The 27439-nt window shown below is 46.8% G+C and overlaps 1 protein-coding gene across 1 annotated transcript in view; it reads right to left on the minus strand.

Moving 5' to 3' along the window:
* Positions 1 to 2427: 2427 nt before the first annotated feature.
* LOC135810249 (KICSTOR complex protein ITFG2-like) overlaps positions 2428 to 27439 on the minus strand; it is a 44990-nt gene continuing 19978 nt past the window's right edge. Inside the window, exons 12-15 of the mRNA XM_065323729.1 lie at positions 5412 to 5529; positions 4817 to 4962; positions 4538 to 4583; positions 2428 to 3477 (exon numbers count right to left, since the gene is read on the minus strand). Coding sequence (XP_065179801.1) covers positions 3080 to 3477; positions 4538 to 4583; positions 4817 to 4962; positions 5412 to 5529 — 708 coding nt within the window. The 3' untranslated portion in view covers positions 2428 to 3079. The remainder of the gene's footprint in view (positions 3478 to 4537; positions 4584 to 4816; positions 4963 to 5411; positions 5530 to 27439) is intronic.

Consider the following 27439-nt stretch of genomic DNA (forward strand, 5'->3'; position numbering starts at 1 on the left):
CATGTACAAGTACTGCAGTAGATCATGGTAGATCTACCCTTGACCTTGCCCTTGGCCCAGTAGTACTAGTAGATCTACGTACATGATAACTACTTTACGACTAAGTACTTACTACTTACAGTAGTAATAATAATGGTGACACACACACAAACAGACATCCATCACTTGAAGAGTATTATCCCCCCCCCCCCCCATACTCTCTTGTCATTACTATTATAGTAGTAGCCATTACCATGATTACCAAGCTAGGCAAGACTTGGTACAAAATGACGGCTACAGCCCATTGTAATACTAATAGGCTGTAGCCGTCATTTTGTACCAAGTTGGCAAGTCTTGCCAGGCACCGGCGGATTTAATATGCTGGCAGAAAATTGGCAGAATTCGGTACTTTTTCTGGTAAGTTTCAACTTTCATGCATGTTTGGTATGTGGATAAAGAAATGGAGCAGAATTCGAGGAATTGCCCGCCAGAAGGTTTGTATGGTTCTGCGTATTTCACTGCTTTTCGAGCAGAATCTGCCACCTTTTCGAGCATACTCCGCTGGTCCCTACAGCCTATACTACAGCCTATACACAAGCCCAGAACCGTGTTTCCCAGAGCTTCATGTAGCCTGTATGGGTGCTATACGGTCCAAAAGACAAATGCATGCAACTCCGACAGTGGTTTTGAAGTGAGAATACACAGAATACACAGAATACATGATCACAAAAGGCGATACATAATCATTGCATAATCATTGTACATCTACAATCATGTACTAGTACATGTACATCAAATGATTGTATGTCACAATGATCAGGTGAGAGTATTTCATTCCGGTGCTCACACTGAGAAAAGCTTAGGGGTGATAAGGATTGTTGCACTTGTTTAGTTGTACTGCCATACATCACCTGCATGCAACGCCTTTGTCCGGTTTCAGCAGCAAGCTTTTGCCTTTGAGCCCGTCTGTGCAGCTGGTACAGGCTGCCACAGCCTGCCAGTATGTAGGTTGTAGTGGTTCAACAAATTTTAATTTCAAGTGGCTCACTCAGAGTCTCTCCAAATCAGTGCCATCATTAATTTCATCCCAACCAACACAAGGCCCTGACTCAGTACATTGCCCGATGAACCAGCAGATCAGTGCCATCATTTCGCCCAACCAACGCAAGGTGAATCATGACATTGTGAATCAGCAAATCAGTGTCACAGTGGGCTGTGAAGTTACCCCCCCCCCCCCCCCCCCCCCGCTAGTACTGAGGTCCAATGGAGATATAGGAGGTGTGAGAACATGACTTGTAATAAAAAAACTGCAAACAATGCGGAAAGAGGCAACACAGGCTGTCCCACACTAGACATACCACATTATTATTATTAAAGTTGTTTTCTGCTTCAAGGAAACAATATCCCAGCATAAGTCATAGCATAAGTCATAGCATAAGTCATAGCATAAGTCATAGCATAAATCATAGCATAAGTCATAGCATAAGTCATAGCATAAGTCATAGCATAAGTCATAGCATAAGTCATAGCATAAGTCATAGCATAAGTCATAGCATAAGTCATAGCATAAGTCATAGCATAAGTCATAGCATAAGTCATAGCATAAGTCATAGCATAAGTCATAGCATAAGTCATAGCATAAGTCATAGCATAAGTCATAGCATAAGTCATAGCATAAGTCATAGCATAAGTCATAGCATAAGTCATAGCATAAGTCATAGCATAAGTCATAGCATAAGTCATAGCATAAGTCATAGCATAAGTCATAGCATAAGTCATAGCATAAGTCATAGCATAAGTCATAGCATAAGTCATAGCATAAGTCATAGCGGGCTATCATAAAAATTGTACAGTACAGTAATACCTGGTGTAAGCGACCTCTCGTTTTAGCGACCACCTGCTCTTAACGACCGTTTTTCTATGCACGGACAGTTCTACACAGACACTGTGGGACCTGGTTCTAAAGACCACCTGGCTTTAACGACCGCTTTTCCTTGCACCGTGGGCCGTGGGGTGGTCGCTTAAACTAGGTTTTACAGTACAGTGTAATATCTGTACACAAACAAAAGTGGTTCAGTCTCTCCAAGCACAGCACAGCACAGCACAAGTGCGTGAGTGAAAACACAGAACACAGTGGGTAGACGGTGATGCAACTGCGAGAATCCTACAACTGCAAGATTCTCTGCAGCACAAGTAGTTACTATGCGCCAAGTACAATGTAGGGTTTACCGGGTGTTAGCGGCCGTCGTGAGTTCCCTTCGGGAACGGACACGATAATTTACTCTTTAAAAAAAGAAGGTACAATGTAGTACTTATGTGCAGAAAACAATCAATATCAGTACTTGTATCATATTCTACCCATTGAATGAGTAGGTGACCATGGTGACCATGGTGACCATGGTGACCATGGTCACCATGGTGACCATGGTGACAGGCAGCCTTGAAAACTGAACTAAAAAGGTCACTAAAACGTTCAAAAATAATCGGACGTCAAGCGAGACACATACCCCACAGAGTGAGGAAAACCATTTAAAAAAAAATACACCCACAACGGACGAAACAGCACTGCCCATGGATTGAGTAAGGAAAATAAAGGAACATGTTTTGTGATACCGTCAAGTTCATAATAACCACATGAATTCAAGATAATGTTTCGAATACTTCTTTTGAAGTATGATTTCCAACAGCGCAGCACTGAATATGGGTGGTAATCAAGCCAGTCACAGAGACCCTCTGACGCACGGTGCAGCAGTGTTTGAAGCGTGCTGCATGGTGTGTGTGTGTGTGTGTGTGTGTCATGGTGGGGCACATACTGTACATACTGTCGAGGGTATCTCCACTTTGTGCACATACTGCACTGTGTAAATGCACTGTCAGCCTTACTAACAGCACACAGTACACAGCAGTATAGCCTATTGAATGAAGCTACACTGCATGGTCTACACTCCGGAGATACATGCACTGGGTAGGTACATATTGTCTACACTCCGGAGATACTTGGAAAGTCTACAACGTCCACACAGTCAGATATGGCGGGTAAATCGGCTCAATGTGGGATGGCAGCAAGTCGTTCTCGATTGGTGAGAAATGACAAAAGAGCTTAGTGGTGATCGGTACCTGCAGCAGTGCCCACGGGAGTTTCACCTTCAGAGCTTTGTAATACAGCACTCATCGCTGTATTGGTGCAGCCGGCCGTGTCATCAGCAGTGATCATAGCAGCAGCAGCAGCAGCATCACCACCAGCACCATCAACAGCATCACCAACAGCGCCATCATCAGCATCATCAACAGAACCATCACATGTAGTAGAAGCAGCAGCGACATCAGCATGCAAAGCAGAAAGGTCACTAACACCAGTGTTGCCGCTAGGGCTCATGCCAACCGCTGCATTGCCTTTCAATCTTGCAAGCTGATCTTTCAGCGTCCGGAGCTGATATTGGATTTCTTCATCAGCTGTATCCATACACCATGAGTAGACGGGGCGTACAGTCTCACCGTCTACTCATGGTGAAAAAACAACAACACATTCACACAAAAGACACACATAGAATTGCTGTGGAGAGTACCTCAAGCAAGTAAGTTATTCAGAGCAAAGCCCCGCGAAATGGTGGGCACAGAAAACTGGTACAGCCAATAGTACAGTGAGTAGCTGTTACACTTGACTTACACACTGACACATAGTAAGTCAAGTGTATACTGAAACGATGTTGAAGCACAGAGTAACCCCCACTGGCATACTACCAATGACCAGTACAAACACCACAAAACACCACAAAACACCATGCACAACATGGACAACAACAGACACCATAAACACTGCGAGCACTATAAACACCATATTAAAACCTTATAATACTAATAGTATCTACCGTATAAACATCATAAACCCTATACACCCTATATAAAGCCATGGACACCACAAACACCACAAATCCTACAAAACCCTGTAACAATCGTAAGCCCTATAGGGTCTACATACCCTATAAACCATACTCAGGGATCAACGGATTTGCCCTATAAACCTCATAAACACCATGAACAGCAAGAACACTAGAACATGACTGACATTCTACACGTGGGAAGGCTAACCTACAGCACAGCTGCTCCTCAGGGACCAAGACGCCCGACGCCCGATGGCCGTTTGTGAAATGGGCGAGTAAGCTGGCAGGGTGTATTTGTCACGTGAACATTCTTCTGAAGTGCCGGAGAAGCCGCTATACTAGTATTTGACACTCACAGCAAGCTTGCTGTATAACCGCCTGCTTCCCTGCCCACCTCTACTTCTTCCCATGATGGTCACAATGACTGAAGCACCGAGCCATACCTTTTCTGGTGAATGTTGCTAAATTGCAAGGTATCTGAGTGTTGGTGCGTGTCACTATCACCACAGCAGCTCTACATTTAACCAAAACGCTGGTCATCGGTATGACCACGACAGAGAATAAACGGGTTGTGACATTGTTTCCAAACGGTCGAACAAAATAGATTCAACTCTAGCTATCTCTCCACAGGTAATGCATAGTACAATTTTAAAAGACGATACAATGGAGAAACTCACCTCCAGCTGCTATCGCTTCTTTCATATCACCAGGTAAGAAATCAAGCTGCAGTAAGAAAAGACATGAGATCACATCATGTGGAGATTGGACATCACGCCCTTGCATACAACAACATACTTATGTATGGCTGATTTCTGTCTGCCAAGTCTTTTAGTGACACATTAAATTTGTGTATTTTTTAATCTCTCGAAGGAGCGCCATATCAGGGCGGACTTAATTAAACTGCATGTCTATAGGTTATGAGCCACTAGACCAGAGATCTGTGCGACTAATCTCACCTCGTCTACTCTTGACTTCATCTCCTCCAACAGGTTACTTGTGACCATGCTGTTTAAGTGCACATCGTAGTAGACAAACAGCTTGCCGTTCAGACTCAAGTAGACAAGACTGCACGTGGCCTTGTCCGCTGATACTCCGAACGAACCTGCACAGTAGAGTCAGAGTCATGACCAACAAGACACACAAGCAGACAAAACGTACGGATAGTTAGGTGAAAGAAAATGGTACAACAATGAACCGCTTGCACCACAGCACTAAACTTATAAACTATGGTCAATACTCAATACCCAATGAACAAACTAGTACAGTATGATGACAATGCTGCTCTGCGGTATCATGGAGAAACATTTTAGCGATGCTGAGTGAGTGAGAGAGAGAGAGAGAGAGAGAGAGAGAGAGAGAGAATGAGTGGAGCAACGCAATTGAGTGTTGTTTCAGATGTTACACGCGTGTGACTATGTAGGCGGTACCAGTAGGTGGATATCCATGTACATGGCGTGCAGTGTCATGCACTACCGGTAGTACGGCAGAATACACTTCTACAATGCCAGAAGCTATAGCGCTATTGGTACTACGGCAGCAGAATGCACTTACCCGAAGTGAACGCACACAGGCTATCATCGATTTGAAAGCGCACCACATCACGGTTGTGATTGACTATGTAGGTGAAACCATCAAACGCACACGCTACCACTTCATCTGCTCCATCACCCTGTAAGCCAATATCAGAGACAAGAAGAGAAAACAAAGTACACGGATCAAGTACCTACTTCTGCACATTTCTACAGTCGCCATAAAATGCACATGTGCTGGTGTCACTATGCGACCATGTTGTTTTGGGGAAAATGGCTGTCCAAAAAGCAAGGGAGATTTTGGAGACAGCTTTTAGTCATCCAGCAGCTTTGTTTTATAAGAAGTACTCATAGTATTAATCATACGAGTAAGTGCATACTGATACAATGTACCAATCTGCACTTATTGTATGATGTCATGACATGCAGTGAAGCATGGGACATGTTGTCACAGGCAGTGTGGGGGTTTCCCCTTACTGCACGTCCATACCGCACTGGTACAAAGTTATGATTTCATTATACTGGCTGAACACAATCTTAGACGTGTCGTGGGTTGCTATCTTGTGCAGTGCATCAGTGCCTGCAACGCACTGTCTGTCACGATGTCCTACAGTATGCAAGCAACTTGACAGACGTAATACAAAATTTAGTCGACTATAGCCAGAACAAGTCCAACATCACTGGGAGGAGGATGGTCTTCTATCATATATCATATATCATCTATCATATATCATATATCACGCTGGAAGACAGGAACAAATGTCACTGAGAAAGACAGGCAAAACGACAGGTGATTGACCATTGACAAGTGTGATGCAGGCCAGGCAAACCAAAGCCCATCAGACCGGTCGGCTGTCAAGACAAGGCTGGCTAGAAGCCAAATTCAAGGGCAAGGAGCAGGCAGAGGACAATGCGTTTGAAAGCACAGAACAGTGTCTACATGTGTAGTGCTAGGGCTAAGCAACGCCGGGCAAAATTCTATTTACGAGATTTGATTTCTCCGGCCAGGACGGTGCAAACATCAAAGGCACGAACGAGTAACACGTTTCACACAGTAGGAGAAGGAAGTTAGGAAGTTGAAGAAGCAGGACAATGTCCGTGCAACTCCTGTTGCTGGCAGCATGCTTGGCTGTGTGTAGCCAGGCTGCTGAGCTGAAGAACATGAATGGTCTATATCATATATCAAACCCGAATGCAGTCAGCCAGACAGAGTTCAGTACAGATTACTCTAAGAAGGATGCCGAATATTTTGATGTCTACTCACCACCCATTAAAACACGCTACGGCCAGGTTTGGTGGACTCTCATGGATCCAGTAACCATTCCTGATGAGATAGTTCAGCGTTTCACAAACAAGACTATGGCTATCATTGGGTATGAGAACGATCAGGTACGGCAGACACCAACTGGAGATGTCAGTGTACCCATTACCTGGGCATATAACCATCACTATATAGCCTATATGACTGGCCAGAAATCAAAGCTGGTCGAGGCTGATCCAAACACGTTCGAGGGCGGCCGTTTTGCTAACTTGTATGATCACCGCACGTTTTACGCTCCCGTAGAAGTGGATGGTGATGCTGGCGTTGCACCTGCACAAGACGGTATTCCAACATCTCAGATGTTCTCTGAAGGTAATGGTGGAGAGTTCCGTAAATCGTTCCATGGTTATCCAAAGGGATATGCCCAGTTGATCTACTCACCGGATACATTCCACATTACTCCCATGCAGATAGATACACACAACAGAGACCATCCTGGAGCTGACTTTGTAGCTGGTCCTCTACCTAAAGCATCTCAAGCACCAGCCAATGCTAGTTACAGCGGTATTCTGGAATGCCCATGTACTGATCGTATCAAGAAAGATATCCGTACTGTATACTCAGCACTGACAAAGGGAGCATGTTCTGTTGCTGTCATGAACTCATCAGAATGTTTTGCTGCTGCTTTGAGTATTGGCACAGCAAGCAATGCTACCAAACAAACTGTAGAAAAACATCCCCAGTGGCTGCTCTGTCATCCGATCACCTGAAGACGATGTAAGCAAGATCTATTTCAACACGGAGACAGACGGTACATCATGTGGAGGTGGTACACTGTATAGTGGAGAAGCATCTGCACTGAAAGGTGTCTCCATGAAACTGGATTTAGACTCTAAACAAGACCAGGCTACCATTACACTCTCTGGACCGGATGGAGTGTGGTTCGGTGTGGGTCTGGATGCATCTGCTATGGAAGATTTGCCATACACCATCATTGTGAACGGCAGTGGAGAGGTGATGGAGAGAAAGCTAGCCAATCACGCAGCCGGCAACCAAATTCAAACGAGTATCACAATCGCATCAAACACTGTAAACAACGGTGTTCGTACACTGGTGCTGAAACGTGCTATGAAAGGCGCGTCGAAGGATCATTATAGTTTCAACCCAGCTGTTCAGTCATCGCTGCCGTTTATTAGTGCCATCGGCAGTGGACCAGCATTCGCATATCACAAGTTTAAGGGAGCTAGTACTTTGTCGTATGCAGCATTGGACGGAGCTACATGTGTATGCAATGCTGGAGTCAAGGGATCGATCAACGGCATTCCATTCCACAAGGATTGCTGGGATGAGCCTAAAGGAGATCTTGTCCAGCAGAAGAACCCAACATGCTGGGTGGAGACGTACCAGGGAGGTCTTCGCTGCTGTCATCACCAGTGGATTCTTCTCGACCAGGATCAAAACCCGTGGGAGGACCAGATCGATGAATATCACATGAAGTTCCGCTTCTGGTTCCAGGAGTATGACCCAGCCACACCAAAACACAAGCATCTTCTTCGTTTCTATTGGCAAACGGAGGTGTGGTCTACCGAATACGACATTCCCGTCAAGGATGCCAGCGTTCAGCCCCAGGATGCTCTGCATGAGATCCAATCCCACTGGAAGGTTGGAGATATGTTACATGACTGCAAACCTGGTACTGGTTTACTATGCACTGGCTCGAGTGTGAATAAGACGGGACTTAACCTGATCTACGCTGGTGGTCATTGCCATGCCCCTAGCTGCTACTCAATGGAGCTATGGAATGCAGACAACGGACAACTGCTATGCCGTAATGACCCACTCTACGGCAACGGAACGGAGATCTTCAATGAGAAAGGCTACCTGGCCCTACCACCGTGCCTGTGGGGATCTGCTGATGAAGGTTTGATCGAGCCAGTGTTCCTGTCCTTCGACACCAACCTGATGTCCGTCAAACGCAACAACAACACGAACGGACATTACGGTGAGATGGCTCTCTGGCAAATGCGCGGCATTCTCGTCTAGAGTTGCAAGGTTGTTTTGACCGTCGAACCACACACCATCAACTTGGCGATTTTCTTTGCACTTTTCTTTTCATCCACGCGAAGTGGACTTTTTTCTGTTCATACTGTTGAGGCAACGTGATCACGGATATAAATAATACTTCGAAGTACAAAATTAATACTGAGTCATACCATACTTCCCCGAATGTAAGTCACACGTTTTTACACTAAACTTCAAGGACAAAGAGGGGAGTACGACTTACAATCGAGTTTGACTTCCTACTTATGTGAATGCATTGAAACAATCTGGCTTGGAGCTGAAAATGGTTGGAGCTGAAAATGGGTTGCGACTGATAATCAAGTTCGACTTATACTGCAATCGGGAAATGCGGTACTGTGAGCCATGAGCTGGTCTCTGGCTCAGCGCATATGCGTTTTATATCTGCTGCAATCACCCAACCCACATTTGACTACCTTATACCCACATATAGCGGTGACTTCTTCTTGGCTACTCCATAAACACACAATGCCATCTCTCTATTGCCAGCGTGCGTACATCATACTAGTTCCGCGGTGTCACGCATATGACAAATCAAGTATCTTCTGCTGCCTGAAAACATAGTCTCTTTCCCAATAATTTATTCCAAGACTCCGATCAAAAATCTCGCTTTTGAAAATCTTACCAATGCTGCACCTTGTAGACAATTTTAGCTGGGCACAATGCTGTTCGAGAAGGTAACAGCTTATCTTTCTATTTCGTTACAAGACTCAGAAACTGCTATTACGGAATGATGAATACAGCAATCACGAGAGCTAACGGTACGAGGGTCAAAGCACATAATAACGAGGCTCTGATACACGTGAACTGCAGAGAAATCACATAGAGAACAGATGTCTGGGTTAGAGCCGACGGCTTCGCGTCTTTCGGGTCCAAATTTCTACGATGATGTTCTCTACGCTGTGGCACACGCAAAGAAAATGCGTACGGATCTGCTGGGTATCATCCAAATGCAGGTAGAAAACTGCCAAATTTGGACGGGGAAATTCCCAGCACACATTGCACGTGATTTCTCTATGTGAACGTAGAGCAGAACAAGCTTCCTTTACGTTACGGGAACGTGAAGAGTATTCCTGTGATTCTTCGCGTCGCGTTCCCGTAATGTAGAGCAGAACAAAACTATTATGGGCACAGTCAATCTTGTGGGTAACAACATCGGGTATAATTACAGGCCAGCCGGAACCGGTCCGCTTGGTCAGGTTATCAACGGACCAACAATTTAGCCACCAAGATATGTTTACTACCATGGAGGTCATGTGTACCCACCATATCATATACAAACTGTATGAAAGGCACTGAAACTACCGGACCAATCAAAAACTACTTCCGGCGGTCCTGTTAAAAAATAACAACTCATGAATAACAACCGTGGGTATAATAACAACTCATGACATGAATAACGACACAATCTTCAGACTTAGTGACCATTTGACTGCATAGTTTCAACATCACGAACAACGACTGCACGCGAATAACGGCACTTTTCTCTCTATAAATAATGGTACTGAAGTACAATTCTAACAATAAACTACAGCTGAGAACTACGAAGTGGAAAGCTACACAGCAAGAGGAAAGCATTGGGCACATGTACAGACAATCTGCAACAAAATTAATGTTCATATAGAAAGCATTACGTGCACGACACATTGGCAGAACGAAAGCAAGGAATCCCCACACCGCCTATGACAACATGTCTCATGTTTCACAGCACATCATGACATCACAAAGGATTCAAACGGTTTGACAGACGTAATAGTAATAGCAAACTACAGCCGGACCAAGTTCAGCATCACCATCACTGTGGTCTACTATCATACACCACGGTGGAAGACAGGCAAAACGACAGATGGTTGAGCATTGACACGTGCAATGCAGCCCAGGCAAAACCACAGGACATCACACCTGTCAGCTGTCAAGACCACTCTGGCTAGAAGCCAAATGCAAGGGCAAGGAGCAGGCAGAGGACAACGCATGAATGCGAAGGCACAGTAGCGGCACAGAGCTCAGCAACTCAGCAACTCCGCAGACTTGCTACTACGCACGGCATCACACAGACACATATAGACATGCCAGTCCAGTCCTGAACAAATAGAACGCACTGACAAACCAACCACACTGCACGCATTGCACAGTACATACACAACTATGCACTTCAGCAAATCTGCTACGGTCATACAAACAGCGAAGGCACGAACGGATTACGCGTTTCACACAGTTGGAGAAGGAAGTTAGGAAGTTGAAGAAGCAGGACGATGTCCGTGCAACTGCTGTTGCTGGCAGCATGCCTGGCAGTACGTAGCCAGGCTGCTGAGCTGAAGAACATGAATGGTTTATATCACATATCAAACCCGAATGCAGTCAGCCAGACGGAGTTCAATACAGATTACTCTACGAAGGATGCCGAGTACTTTGATGTCTACTCACCACCCATTAAAACACGCTACGGCCAGGTTTGGTGGACTCTCATGGATCCAGTAACCATTCCTGATGAGATAGTTCAGCGTTTCACCAACAAGACTATGGCTATCATCGGGTATGAGAACGACCAGGTACGGCAGACACCAACTGGAGATGTCAGTGTACCCATTACCTGGGCATACAACCATCACTATGTAGCCTACATGACTGGCCAGAAATCAAAGCTGGTTGAGGCCGATCCAAAAACATTCGAGGGCGGCCAGTTTGCTAACTTGTATGATCATCGCACGTTTTACGCTCCCGTAGAAGTGGATGGTGATGCTGGAGTTGCTCCTGCACAAGACGGTATTCCAACATCTCAGCTTTTCTCTGAAGGTAATGGTGGAGAGTTTCGTAAATCGTTCCATGGTTATCCAAAGGGATATGCCCAGTTGATCTACTCACCGGATACATTTCACATTACTCCCATGCAGATAGATACACACAACAGAGACCATCCTGGAGCTGACTTTGTAGCTGGTCCTCTACCTAAAGCATCTCAAGCACCAGCCAATGCTAGTTACAGCGGTATTCTGGAATGCCCATGTACTGATCGTATCAAGAAAGATATCCGTACTGTATACTCAGCACTGACAAAGGGAGCATGTTCTGTTGCTGTCATGAACTCATCAGAATGTTTTGCTGCTGCTTTGAGTATTGGCACAGCAAGCAATGCTACCAAACAAACTGTATCTGAGAAAAACATCCCCAGTGGCTGCTCTGTCATCCGATCACCTGAAGACGATGTAAGCAAGATCTATTTCAACACGGAGACAGACGGTACATCATGTGGAGGTGGTACACTGTATAGTGGAGAAGCATCTGCACTGAAAGGTGTCTCCATGAAACTGGATTTAGACTCTAAACAAGACCAGGCTACCATTACACTCTCTGGACCGGATGGAGTGTGGTTCGGTGTGGGTCTGGATGCATCTGCTATGGAAGATTTGCCATACACCATCATTGTGAACGGCAGTGGAGAGGTGATGGAGAGGAAGCTAGCCAATCACGCAGCCGGCAACCAAATTCAAACGAGTATCACAATCGCATCAAACACTGTAAACAACGGTGTTCGTACACTGGTGCTGAAACGTGCTATGAAAGGCGCGTCGAAGGATCATTATAGTTTCAACCCAGCCGCTCAGGCATCGCTGCCATTTATTAGTGCCATCGGCAGTGGACCAGCATTCGCATATCACAAGTTCAAGGGAGCTAGTACTTTGTCGTATGCAGCGTTGGACGGAGCCACATGTGTGTGCAATGCTGGAGTCAAGGGATCGATCAACGGCATTCCATTCAACAAGGATTGCTGGGATGAGCCAAAAGGAGACCTTGTCCAGCTGAAGAACCCAACATGCTGGGTGGAGACATACCAGGGAGGTCTGCACTGCTGTCATCACCAATGGATGCTTCTCGACCAGGATCAAAACCCGTGGGAGGACCAGATCGATGAATATCATATGAAGTTCCGCTTCTGGTTCCAGGAGTATGACCCAGTCACACCGAAACACAAGAATCTTGTTCGGATCTTTTGGGAAACGGAAGTTTGGTCTACCGAATACGACATTCCCGTCAAGGATGCCAGCGTTCAGCCCCATGATGCACTGTATGAGATCCAATCACACTGGAAGGCTGGTGATATGTTACATGACTGCAGCCCTGGTACTGGTTTTGACTGCACTGGCTCTAGAGAGAACAAGACTGGAATTAACCTGATCTACGCCGGTGGTCATTGTCACGCACCAAGCTGTTACTCAATGGAGCTATGGAATGCAGACAACGGTCAACTGTTATGTCGTCATGACCCACTCTACGGCAACGGAACGGAAATCTTCAATGAGAAAGGCTATCTGGCCCTTCCACCGTGCCTGTGGGGATCTGCTGATGAAGGTTTGATCGAGCCAGTGTTCCTGTCCTTCGACACCAACCTGATGTCCGTCAAACGCAACAACAACACGAACGGACATTACGGTGAGATGGCTCTCTGGCAAATGCGCGGCATTCTCGTCTAGAGTTGCAAGGTCGTTCTGACCGTCGAGCCATCAGCCATCAACTATGAGCTTTGAGCTGGTCTCCAGTGCAGCAAATGCCCCTTTCATATCTGCTGCACAAACTTCCTCCAATTTGACCACCTTCTAAATCTACATATTTGCCTTGATCTCTTCTTGGCTGGCCTACAGACACACAACGCCGTCTCATTGCCAGTCTGCGTACATCATATTACTTCGACGGCATCAAGCATAGTACACACAAATTCTTTTTCCTGCTGCTCGTAAACATTATTCTTTGCCAATAATTTACTTCAGGACTCCGATCAAATAGCTCGCTTTTGAAAATATTTTCAAATTCAATGCTGTACCTTGTACACATGTGTGTGTGTGGGGGGGGGGGGGGGGGGGGCAAGTGGCTGAATTACAAAGTGTTTGACTGGCCAGTCAGGATGTACATGATGGGTGCAGCTCTGAGGGTAGCCAACGGCCCAAACCATGGCATGTTTACGGTGGATAATCGTAGAGTAGTTGAGAAAGATCTCCTATCCAGGGGCACGCATTGCTCTGGGAACCACGATCAAGGGTGAGCAGTGTAAGCATTGTCCACCCATTCATACTTTCAAGACAGTATCAAACAATATTGTAGAATGAATGCTGTTCCTTTTCTGTAAGGAACCACCATGCACATAGTTCAGATCCCTCCAAAGTAAAGGCTAAGGGGAAGCCTGGCCCAGCAACACCAAAAAACAACAAAAAAACACAATGGAAATAAGCTGACCCTGGGAGTAGGTGACAGCAAAGTACAAAGCACTGCAGCTTTTATGTGCAGTACGAGGTGTCTCACTGTTAGTGGAGTGACCAGGGAGAGGGGAAGGGGTGTGCTGGAGAGTAGACGGAGACCGTGATACTAGTAGACACCAGGGTAAACATGCCAATGCCATCATCATCCTATCATCATCCTATCATCATCATCATATCAGTATCACCTACTAGAACAACAAGCCAAGGAGACAAGGAGACTAGCAGCCACACACAACTGCATACATGCTACATGCTACGACCACTGTCTCCGTCTACACTACGCTGGTGAGAGGGCCAACTAGCATTATCAACTATCTCCTGCTATGTGAAACGTGTAGTCCTGCCCCGTAGAGAAATGTATGGATTAAGAGTAGGGGTGAAACGAGTATATCGAAAACTCGAGCGCATTCGAAAGGAGCGAGTACTCGTTTCGCAAAATACTCGAAGTATCTTATGCACAGTGTACTGTATGCATGTACATCAAGCACTTCTGTTACTCTGACTGGTACTGATAACCCATGCAAGCGTGAACTTATTGCTTGTCCCTACTTACCAACAAAAGACAGTAGTTCAGACTATTTCCTGCACTAGGCTGCATGCAAGGCTACATGTGTATCAGGTGTAGTACGTTCGGTGTTACGAGAGAGTGTGCAGTACATTGCTTTATGTTGTCAGTAAAATACTCGTACTCGCTCGAATACTCTCATTTTTTCAAAGAGTACTCGCGTCGTAAAATTTGCCACTCGTTTCACCCCTAATTAAGAGCAAGGCAGAGAAGAGAGCTGAATGTTTCTCAGAGTACAAGGCTTTTTCATCCATATGAGGATGATGCTTACAATGTGATATCGCAAGTCCAAGTGTGTTGCCATCACACAATACCAGCATTACAGGTTGGGACTGGACAAACTTCATGATGCCGAGTGGAACCAGATACCGGGGTTTAGTTATCCTTTGTAGCTACATGTACATGTACTTCAGTCTGCTGTATACTTGCAGTTCAGGACTAGGTGGGGAGCGGGGGGGGGGCAACAGAGGTTGTGCATTGCCCCCGGGGTACAACTAAGCCCCTGCATCGTACTCCAGTCTACCGTTGCGCTCAGTGAAATCCGACCCAAAGTACAAAGCTGGCGCCCTGGACCACATCCGATTACATCATTGTACTTGTACGTGTGTACGTCCAGCCGCATTTGTGTCACTTCATTGACTTCTAGGGCGATCAAGGGCTGTGCAAGTTGAGGGTGCCAAATATGCACTTTGGGTCGGATTTCACCGAGCGCAACTGTACATGCAACACACATATCTTTTACCCGTGCAACATTCCGACTGCATGCATTCTTTACCATTGCATCATCACAGCCGTACGCACGCACGCACGCAAGCAAACAAACCAATGAATTGTTTCTGTTGGTGTGTTAAATAGTGACAGGTAAAGTGGCGATAAGTAAATTCATCTCTTTAAGACTGTATGAAGAATGTAATGATACGAAGATACAGTTATAAGAATGTAGATGTGCTCACAAACTTAGTTCAAGCGTGACGATGCAAGTGAAGAATAATGGTGCCTGGAATATTGGCAAATATAGGCAACGCAAAACACACACACCCTGAAGGCAGTAGCTAAATCGAGGCAGGAAGGTAGAGTTCATTTAGTAGACGTACACTCCGCGCATCTGCCACGACGCCATCTCTCCGTAGTGTGTGTAGGTGTTGTTGTTTCGCTTGACGGATGTGACGTTTCCGTTGAATGGCAGGAAGACGGGCTTCTCCAGTCCCTCTTCCTCTGTGCCCCACAGGCATGGCGGCAAGAGAAGATATCCCAGCTCGTCGAATTTATCATCTTGGTTGCCTTCACCATAGACTGGCACATGTCGGCAGAGCAGTTTGCCGGTGTCAGCATTGTACAGCTCCATGGAGATACAGCTGGGTGCGTGGCAATGACCACCAGCGTAGATAAGTTCGATTCCGGTGGCATTTGGTGAACGACTGACCATCATATGTACTTGCCAGTGTGCCGTGATAACCTGAATAGCTTCCTGGGGTGGAGTACCGGCTGGTGCCTGGATAATGTCGTACTCACTCGAGTGAGCTTCTGTCTGCCAATACACACGCTGCAGATTTGTGTGCTGGGGAGCTTCCTCATTGTGGTCCTCATACCAGAAGCGGAACTTGAGGTAGTACTCATCGATGACATTCTCCCATGGGTTCTGGTCTTGGTCCAGGAGAATCCAGCCGTGATGACAGCAACTCTGGCCGCCTTGGTATGTTTGCACCCAACAGGTCGGGTTCTTCTGCTGAACAAGATCACCGTATGGCTCTGGCAAACAGTTCTTGCCAAATCCCAGACCGTTGATGGTGCCCTTTACGCCAGCATTGCAGACACAAGTAGCACCATTCTGTGCTGTGACCGACAGCATAGCGCTACCCTTGAAGCGGTGGATAGAGAATGCCGATGTGTTGCCAACAGCACTGATGAACGGCAGCGTGGACTGCTGCAATGGGTTGAACGTGAAGTGGTCAGCGGTTTTGCCGGCAAGTGGTCTGGTCATAACAACTGTGCGTACACCGTTAACCACTTTGTTTGATGTAACGGTAATGCTGTTTGCCAGCTGTTTGCCAGGGTCATGGTTTCCAAGTTTGCGTTCGCTGACAGCTCCTGTGCCATTCACAATGATGGCGTACGGCAAGTTCTCCATCGCTTGAGCATCTAGTCCGACTCCGAACCAAACACCATCTGGTCCGATCATAGTGATTGTAGCCAGGCCTTTGCTGGAAGCATCCAAGTTGAGGTTGAGTGTGACGTTAGAGATGGCTGAACCTTCACCGCTGAAGAGATTTCCGCCACCACATTGTGTGCCCTTGGCATATGTGTTGAAGTAGATCTTCGTTGTTTTGTCAACTTGAGACTTGACTACAGTACAGCCACTGGGCAGAGTGGGCTCTGAGATGATCTCTGGGGTAGATGTCGGCGTAATCTTCAACGTCTTGGCGGCCGTAAAGCACTCGGTTGCGTTGAGGACCGGTGTATCGCACACACCCTTCTCCTGCGCCGCATACATGATGTCAATTTCCTTGTGGATGCGGTCTGTGCATGGACACTCCAACAGTCCACTGTATGAAGCATTGGGTGGTGCTGCCGAGTTCTTAGGCTCTGGTCCTGGAATGAATTTACTCTTATCATGGTCTCTGTTGTGTGTATCTATCTGCATGGGTGTGATACGGAATGTATCCGGTGAATAGATCAACTGAGCATATCCCTTTGGATAACCATGGAATGATTTACGGTATTCTCCACCATTACCTTCACTGATGAACTGTGATGTAGGGACACCGGGTGGTGGTGCTCCAACTCCATCATCACCATCCACCTCCACTGGGATCCAGAAGCGCTCGGTGTTGTATGCACCAAACTCTTCCTTCTGTCTGAATGTAGCTTCATCAACTTCAATGACAGTTGACTTTGAGCCGGTCACCCAAGCACAGTAATGATGATTGTACTGCCAGAAGATTGGCATGGACTCTTCTCCTTGATCAGTTTTCTTCACTTGATCAGCTTCGTAACCAACAATAGCCATGACTTTTCCCTTATACCTCTCAATAATATAGTCAGGCAGAGCTACTGGGTCCATCATAGTCCAGTAGACCTCACCATAGCGAGTACGGATTGGCGGTGTGTACACATCAAAGTAGGACACGTTAGGTCTCTTTGTGTAGTCTGAATCCCACTCAACACCGGACATCTTGTTTGGGTTTGAAATCACGTACATACCGTTCATGTTGCTCATGTCTTGAGGAGCAGGGGGAGCATCACTGTTGCCTTGTGGCCGCGATAGGACCAGGCCAGTGAAGCACACCAGTGCGGCCACAAGCTGAAGGCCCCTCATCATTCACTCGTCCTCGCAATGAGCACTAAGGCTTGTCTCGGAGAACAGCAACAGAATCACTTTCCTGTCCAATCAGATCCACACTGCACACATACACACACACACACACTCTACACACTGCACACACTGCACACACTCTACACACTGTACACACACACTGCACACCCAGCCACACACACTCTACACACCCAGCCACACACTCTACACACCCAGCCACACACACTGCACACCCAGCCACACACTCTACACACCCAGCTACACAGCTACAGCAAGACATAATGCTCCGATAGCACTATGTTGCCACTAGCAAACAAGGTCACTGCAGGAGTATAGGAATGCCTACTGTAGATCAGGTCATGACCAGTGATCCCTGGACAAGTATCATGTACTCCTAACCAGAACACATATCAATGGCTTTGCCTGCCATGCATCACTGCATGCAGCATGAGTTAGGACTACATCTGTACCAGCAGCTATTCATGATGCAAACTGTGGTAGTAGCATGTAGCATGCATGCAGTCAGCAGCTATTCATGATGCAAACTGTGTTGCGTCTCCTGCATATTTCACCCGCACCTGTACACGTGATATCCCTCTGATGCAAGAAACCACTGACAGGTCGTTGACATGTCAGTGACACACCACTGGCAAACCATTGACAACCTGATGACAAGCCACTAACCAGTTATGCTGCCAGAACTGGCGCCGGCCAGCCGCTAAATTCTCCTCTCAACCCAGCTCAGCTCAGCTCAGCTCAGCTCAGCTCACTGGCTTGCCTAGTCGTCCACCGTACACTCACACAGGAAAATAGCCGCCGTTGTCGCACCACCAGCATCACCAGCCTCACCAGTAGCACCAGTAGCACCAGCATCATCAGTAGCACAAGTAACGCTACCAGTATCGGTGGCAGGGCAGCAATAGTAGAGAAGATCCTGAACGGCACCGGTACTCACCAGTGCTGGAAGTGAGCGGGGAGGAAAGTGATTCTGTTACTGTTCTCCGAGACAAGCCTTAGTGCTCATTGCGAGGAGAGAGTGAAAGATGAGGGGCCTTCAGCTTGTGGCTGCACTGGTGTGCTTCACTGGCCTGGTCCTATCGCGGCCACAAGGCAACAGTGATGCTCCCCCTGCTCCTCAAGACATGAGCAACATGAACGGTATGTACGTGATTTCAAACCCAAACAAGATGTCCGGTGTTGAGTGGGATTCAGACTACACAAAGAGACCTAACGTGTCCTACTTTGATGTGTACACACCGCCAATCCGTACTCGCTATGGTGAGGTCTACTGGACTATGATGGACCCAGTAGCTCTGCCTGACTATATTATTGAGAGGTATAAGGGAAAAGTCATGGCTATTGTTGGTTACGAAGCTGATCAAGTGAGGAAAACCGATCAAGGAGAAGAGTCCATGCCAATCTTCTGGCAGTACAATCATCATTACTGCGCATGGATGTCTGGTTCAAAGTCAACTGTCATTGAAGTTGATGAAGCTACATTCAGACAAAAGGAAGAGTTTGGTGCATTCAACAACGAGCGCTTCTGGATCCCAGTGGAGGTGGATGGTGATGATGGAGTTGGAGCACCACCACCCGGTGTCCCTACATCACAGTTCATCAGTGAAGGTAATGGTGGAGAGTACCGTAAATCATTCCATGGTTATCCAAAGGGATATGCTCAGTTGATCTATTCACCGGATACATTCCGTATCACACCCATGCAGATAGATACACACAACAGAGACCATGATAAGAGCAAATTCATTCCAGGACCACAGCCTAAGAACTCCGCAGCACCGCCCAATGCTTCATACAGTGGACTGCTGGAGTGTCCATGCACAGACCGCATCCACAAGGAAATTGACATCACGTATGCGGCCCAGGAGAAGGGTGTGTGCGATACACCGGTCCTCAACGCAACCGAGTGCTTTACTGCCGCCAAGACATTGAAGATTACGCCGACATCTACCCCAGAGATCATCTCAGAGCCCACTCTGCCCAGTGGCTGTACTGTAGTCAAGTCTCAAGTTGACAAAACAACGAAGATCTACTTCAACACATATGCCAAGGGCACACAATGTGGCGGCGGAAACCTCTTCAGCGGTGAAGGTTCAGCCATCTCTAACGTCACACTCAACCTCAACTTGGATGCTTCCAGCAAAGGCCTGGCTACAATCACTATGATCGGACCAGATGGTGTATGGTTCGGTGTCGGACTAGATGCTCAAGCTATGGAGAACTTGCCGTACGCCATCATTGTGAATGGCACAGGAGCTGTCAGCGAACGCAAACTTGGAAACCATGACCCTGGCAAACAGCTAGCAAACAGCATTACCGTTACGTCAAACAAAGTGGTTAACGGTGTACGCACAGTTGTTATGACCAGACCACTTGCCGGCAAAACCGCTGACCACTTCACGTTCAACCCATTGCAGCAGTCCACGCTGCCGTTCATCAGTGCTGTTGGCAACACATCGACATTCTCTATCCACCGCTTCAAGGGTAGCGCTATGCTGTCGGTCACAGCACAGAATGGTGCTACTTGTGTCTGCAATGCTGGCGTCAAGGGCACCATCAACGGGCTGGGATTCGGCAAGAATTGCCTGCCTGAGCCATACGGTGATCTTCTTCAGCAGAAGAACCCGACATGCTGGGTTCAGACCTACCAAGGTGGCCTGCATTGCTGTCATCACGGCTGGATTCTCCTGGACCAAGACCAGAACCCATGGGAGAATGTCATCGATGAGTACTACCTCAAATTCCGCTTCTGGTATGAGGACTACAACGAGGAAGCTCCCCAGCACACAAACCTGCAGCGCGTGTACTGGCAGACAGAAGCCCACGCCGGCGAGTATGACATTGTCCAGGCACCAGCCGGTACACCACCCCAGGAAGCTATTCAGGTCATTACTGCGCACTGGCAGGTAGATCAGATGGTCGGCCGTGCACGAAACGCCACCGGCATCGAACTAATCTACGCTGGTGGTCATTGCCACGCACCCAGCTGCATCTCCATGGAGTTGTACAACGCTGACACCGGCAAACTGCTCTGCCGACATTTGCCAGTCTATGGTGAAGGCAACCAAGCTGATAAATTCGACGAGCTGGGATATCTTCTCTTGCCGCCATGCCTGTGGGGCACAGAGGAAGAGGGACTGGAGAAGCCCGTCTTCTTGCCATTCAACGGAAACGTCACATCCGTCAAGCGAAACAACAACACCTACACACACTACGGAGATATGGCGTCGTGGCAGATGCGCGGAGCGTATGTCTACTAAATGAACCCTACCTTCATGCCTCGATTTAGCTATTGTATTCAGTTTGTGTGATTTGCGCTGTCTATCTTTTCCAATAGTTCAGGCACCATTATTCTTCACTTGCATGGTCACGCTTGAAGTTAGTTCGTGAGCACACCTGCATTATTATTATAACTGTCTTTCATATCATTACTTTCTTCATACAGTCTTAAAGAGATGAATTTATTTCTCGTCTTTTTCTTTTATATACCACTTCAATCCTTGTCAGTATTTAACACTGCAACAGAAACAACCTGTTTGCTTGCATGCGTACGACTGTGATGATACAATGGTAAAGAATGCATGCAGTCGGAATGTTGCACGGGTAAAAGATATCCGTGTTGCATGTACAGTTGCGTTCGGTGAAATCCGACCCAAAGTGCATATTTGGCACCCTCAACTTGTACAGCCCTTGACGCCCTAGAAGTCAATGAAGTGGCACAAATGCGGCTGGGCGTGCACACGTACAAATACAATGATGTAATCGGATCTGGTCCAGGGCGCCAGCTTTGTGCTTTGGGTCGGATTTCACTGAGTGTAACGGAAGACTGGAATACGATACAGGGCCTTAGTTGTACTCCGGGGGCAATGCACAACCTCTGTTGCCTCCCCCTCCCCCGCCTAGTTCTGAACTGCAAGTATGCAACAGACTGAAGTACAATGTACATGTAGCTACAAAGGATAACCAACACAACTAGTTCAGCTCTCTTCTCTGCCTTGCTCTTAATCCACACATTCCACTACAGGACTGGACTACACCTTTCACAAAACAGGAGATAGTCGATAGTACTAGTTGGCCGTCTCACCAGCTAAACCTGATCAAAGACAAGTCAGTCATCAAGGAGAAAAACAAAAACAAAAACAAAAACAGCTTGCAGAGGGTTTCACAATGCAGAAGTGGAAATACTCTCGTGCAGGGAACTATTCCTGCAAGACAATGTACTTCTTGAAGTACGATTTCATGACAAAAACCTTTCTATAAAAGAACCAAGCTCAAGAGAGTTTCCAAAAATAACCGTGAAAGGAGCAGAGATATACAGCACAGAGCAAGAACAGGTTGTCATGGCACCAGCATGACAAGGTGTAATCATAGTGATAGGCAGTGGCCGTAGCAACCACTTAAAAAAATGGCAGAATCAGACAAAAAGGAGAGGTCACAGCTATAATAATGTGGGTATAGAAGGTGGTCAAATGTGGAGGATGATTGCAGCAGATATAAAAAACATAGGTGCTGAGCCAGAGACCAGCTCATGGCTCACAGTTTGTATCTGTATTTGTATTATTTATTTCCTTGAGTTTGTTGCCTCAACAGTGTGAACAGAAAAATCCACTTTGCGTGGATGAAAAGAAAAGTGCAAAGAAAATCGCCAAGTTGATGGCTGATAGCTCAACGGACAGATCGACCCTGCAGCTCTACAGTCTGTTTCAAAAAGATTAGCAATCAAGTTTGGGTCTTAAAAAGTATGAAGATAAGGGAAATTTGGACAACAAAGTACATAAAACGGCTTGTTAGGACACGGCAAATTGTTCTGTGAAGGTTTCGGAACAATCGGACCAACCGTTAAGGAGTTAGTATTTCGGCCAGGTTTCTGGCCTTTTCCCATGGTTTATAATTTGCCCTGGAAGCCAGTATCGATTTGCTATCAAAACCCACGATTTATCCGTTCCTTTTTGGCCTTGTGGTTATGAATGCTGTCTGCTGACCATGAAGTTGTGAGTTCGAATCCCAACAAATCTTCAAGTCAAACATTTTTTCTTCATTTTTTCATTGTTTTGGTGATCACGCTGGTACAAGACAAAGAAGGTGGCTGCGCCAAACGACTTGTTGTTGGAGCTCGCGTTTCCTGCCGAACTGACTGACACTTGACTGGCTCACGCCATGTAGAGTTGTGAACACACACAACACTGAAACCGTGTGAATGAACACGGAAGTCATTGCGCTGTAGCTACGTGTTGTTGAATACACCGGCACATCGATCGATCGATTTCTGTTTGAGAATTATTTTAGTATTTGAAGATCGCCAATTTATTTGAATTTAGGAGTCAACGCCGTCTTCTATCAGCTTTCACAGGCGTCTGCTTTTCTCAAAATGTCGTCGAAGTCACACGGATAGCTTTGCCACTTCAAGGCCTTGGGAATGAGTCTGTGTCGATGCCGTTTTCGTCACATAGTGAGAGTAAATTGCATCCGCGGCAGCTCAAACAATCTATTTGGTCACAAAACGGACGCATCCCGCTCGTCAAAATGTACCACAAGTAATTCGACATGTACATATGTGTCCTCTCTCTCTCTGACTCCATATCGATGCGAGGAAGAACTCGTTTGTTGCAAACCAGACGAACATGTACGAGTACGAGTACCGACGTCAGTGAGTTGTCATTTTTCATGCTTTCGCGCGGAATATTTCTTTGAGTTCACAGTGAGTTTTTCCAGGCAGCGCTCGAGCGCTCATACGGTAAGACGGCAAACTCCCCGGGCGATCGCCAGGATTGCTAATCTTTTTGAAACTGACTATAGACAAAAACACCGCGCATTTGCCAGAGAGCCATCTCGCCGTAGTGTCCATACGTGTTGTTGTTGCGTTTGACGGACATCAGGTTGGTGTCGAAGGACAGGAACACTGGCTCGATCAAACCTTCATCAGCAGATCCCCACAGGCACGGCGGCACTGATAAATACCCTTTCTCGTTGAAAATCTCAGTGCCATTGCCGTACACTGGGAAAAGACGGCACAGGATCTGGCCACTATCCATGTTCCATAGCTCCATGGAGTAACAGCTCGGCGCATGACAGTGGCCTGCAGCAAACATTAGGTTTAGGCCAGTCTTATTTGCACTTGAGCCCGTGCAGTCGAAGCTGCTTCCGACGGGACAGTCATGAATCATGTCCCGTACCGTCCAGTGAGATGTAATCTGATGGAGAGCATCCTCCGGCGCAACGTCAGCGTCTTTCACTGGTACGTCGTACTCTGTGGACCAAACCTCCGTTTGCCAATGGATACGGGGCAAGTTAGAGTGTTTCGGCTTGGCGGGATCGTACTCCTGGAACCAGAAGCGGAACTTCATGTGATATTCATCGATTTGGTCCTCCCACGGGTTTTGATCCTGGTCGAGAAGAATCCACTGGTGATGACAGCAGCGAAGACCTCCCTGGTACGTCTCCACCCAGCATGTTGGGTTCTTCTGCTGCACAAGATCTCCTTTAGGCTCGTCCCAGCAATCCTTGTGGAATGGAATGCCGTTGATCGATCCCTGCACACCTGCGTTGCATACACATGTAGCTCCGTCCAATGCTGCGTACGACAAAGTACTAGCTCCCTTAAACTTGTGATATGCGAATGCTGGTCCACTGCCGATGGCACTAATGAATGGAAGTGATGACTGAGCGGCTGGGTTGAAACTATAATGATCCTTCGACGCGCCTTTCATAGCACGTTTCAGTACCAGGGTACGGACACCGTTGTTTACATTGTTGGAAACAATTGCGATACTAGTTTGAATTTGGTTACCACCGTTGTGATTGGCTAGCTTTCTCTCCATCACCTCTCCACTGCCGTTAACGATGATGGCGTATGGCAAATCTTCCATAGCAGATGCATCCAGACCCACACCGAACCACACTCCATCCGGTCCAGAGAGTGTAATGGTAGCCTGGTCTTGTTTAGAGTCTAAATCCAGTTTCATGGAGACACCTTTCAGTGCAGATGCTTCTCCACTATACAGTGTACCACCTCCACATGATGTACCGTCTGTCTCCGTGTTGAAATAGATCTTGCTTACATCGTCTTCAGGTGATCGGATGACAGAGCAGCCACTGGGGATGTTTTTCTCCGATACAGTTTGTTTGGTAGCATTGCTTGCTGTGCCAATACTCAAAGCAGCAGCAAAACATTCTGATGAGTTCATGACAGCAACAGAACATGCTCCCTTTGTCAGTGCTGAGTATACAGTACGGATATCTTTCTTGATGCGATCAGTACATGGGCATTCCAGAATACCGCTGTAACTAGCATTGGCTGGTGCTTGAGATGCTTTAGGTAGAGGACCAGCTACATAGTCAGCTCCAGGATGGTCTCTGTTGTGTGTATCTATCTGCATGGGACTAATGTGGAATGTATCTGGAGAATACAGGAGCAAGGCAAAGCCCTTTGGGAAGCCATGGAATGTTTTACGAAACTCACCGCCGTTTGCTTCGGACAGAAACTGCGACTTTGGGATGTTTTCAATCTCCGGTGGATCACCTTCCACAACGATATCGCGAGGTGTGTATACTGCAGTGTCCTCATCATACATGTCTGCGTACACAGAGCTTAACTCTTCACTGGATGTAACTCTTTCCAGTTTGGAGCGAGCTCCGGTCAGGTATGTAATGTAATGATGGTTGTATGCCCAGGTGATGGGTACACTGACATCTCCAGTTGGTGTCTGCCGTACCTGATCTGCCTCATACCCAATGATAGCCATAGTCTTGTTGGTGAAACGCTGAACTATCTCATCTGGCAGAGTAACAGGATCCATGAGTGTCCAGTAGACTTCCCCATAGCGAGTTCTAATGGGTGGCGAGTAGACATCAAAGTACTCGGCATCCTTGGTAGAATAGTCTGTACTAAACTTGGTACTGGATTCTAGATTATGATTAGCTATCTCATACAGGCCATTCATATTGGTCAACTCAGCTGCCAGGCTACACACAGACAGGCATGCTACCACAGCTGCAAGCACTGAAAAGACGCTCATTTTGCCAAACACACTACTGAGAGCCAACTTGCATTTTCTCCTCAACATATTGAAAAAAATTAAACGGGCTTTATGGCCCAAGTATGTCGGCAGTCGGAGGGATGGCAGTCACTACTTCATGCTTCGCTTTGGCAAGCAACAGCAGCAACGGCAGCAGCGGCAGCAACGGCCAAACAGCATCAGGACTGCGGGTCTGGTGACATGACTGTGCAAGCATGCCTGACAGAGACATGCCTGTGCAAGCATGCCTGTGCAAGCATGTCTTACAGAGACAGGTGGTGGTTATGTGCGTGTCAACTCGGCTTGCCAAGCTCACCCAGTAGTGTGAGTCAAGCTGTTCCATTTCAAAGGTTGATCCGGCGCTTTCGGGAAGAAAGCCTGGTATGCTGTGATAAGATAATGATGAGAATTCAATCAACTTTGGAAGAGTAGTGTGATGTAGGTCATGTATACTGACTGATGAAAGGATGGTGGTGGTGGTGGTGGTGGAAGAGGACACATGGGGAATAGGGGCTACACGCCGGCAATGCCAAGTAGACTGGGCAGATTGGGTAGATCGGGTAGACTGGGTAGATTGGGTAGATCGGGTAGACTGGGCAGACTGGGTAGACTGGGTAGCTGGACCATAATCATATTATCGCTGCACTCCAGACCAGCCGTCATGTGCAATGTACTCTAGTCCACCAGGCATGTACAGTGTATAATCATGTTAACGAACTGTAACAATGGATAGCTTGCACTACCTTGACACAGCACTGATCCACTGCATTCTACCAAACAACGGATCAAATACGAACACGATGAAAACTCAAATACAACTCAATATCTCTATTTCACTACAATGAAAACACCACATTCGTACAGCCCTCAGAAGCTCCACGATATCATGCATGGGTATGCACGCTGCAACTACGCTACACCTTACGAAACGCCGTGCAACAGGTGTTTCCATAATGATCAGACCGACTCAGTCTTCTACTAACACCATGCAGACCAAAACAAACTGAGGTTCATTCAGGCTTTGTGTGTCTAATCATAGAATGTTGTAACCTGTAACTCAAACAAACGCGCCGAATTCAGTCATTCTTTTCAAATTCCAATTATTAGATGAACTAATTCCTCGTGCTCAAAGTGTTCAAATAAAATATTCCTAAAAAACGAGCAAAAACCGAACCCCCGCAGAACACAGTGAAAGGCTGAAAGAAATGCAATTTGGTGCAGAAAAACGTGACTAAAATACTTCTCCAAGTTAGAATATTCAACTGAACAGCAAAGCTGCACATAAATACGACAAGCTATCGCGATGGCCACGGGTAGCTTGCCAAGTATCAAGAACGTAAAGAATCAAACATCTCGGCAAAGATCAGGCCAATACAGAGTTAAAAGGAGAAAGGCAGCAGAATGCAAAGGGGTAATTGTAAGGAGCAATATGAAACGAGTTTACACGAGCACGCCACGCATTTGCCAGAGAGCCATCTCGCCGTAGTGTCCATACGTGTTATTGTTGCGTTTGACGGACATCAGGTTGGTGTCGAAGGACAGGAACACTG

The sequence above is a fragment of the Sycon ciliatum genome, chromosome 2, assembly GCF_964019385.1.
Source record: "Sycon ciliatum chromosome 2, ocSycCili1.1, whole genome shotgun sequence".
Lineage (NCBI taxonomy): Eukaryota > Metazoa > Porifera > Calcarea > Leucosolenida > Sycettidae > Sycon > Sycon ciliatum.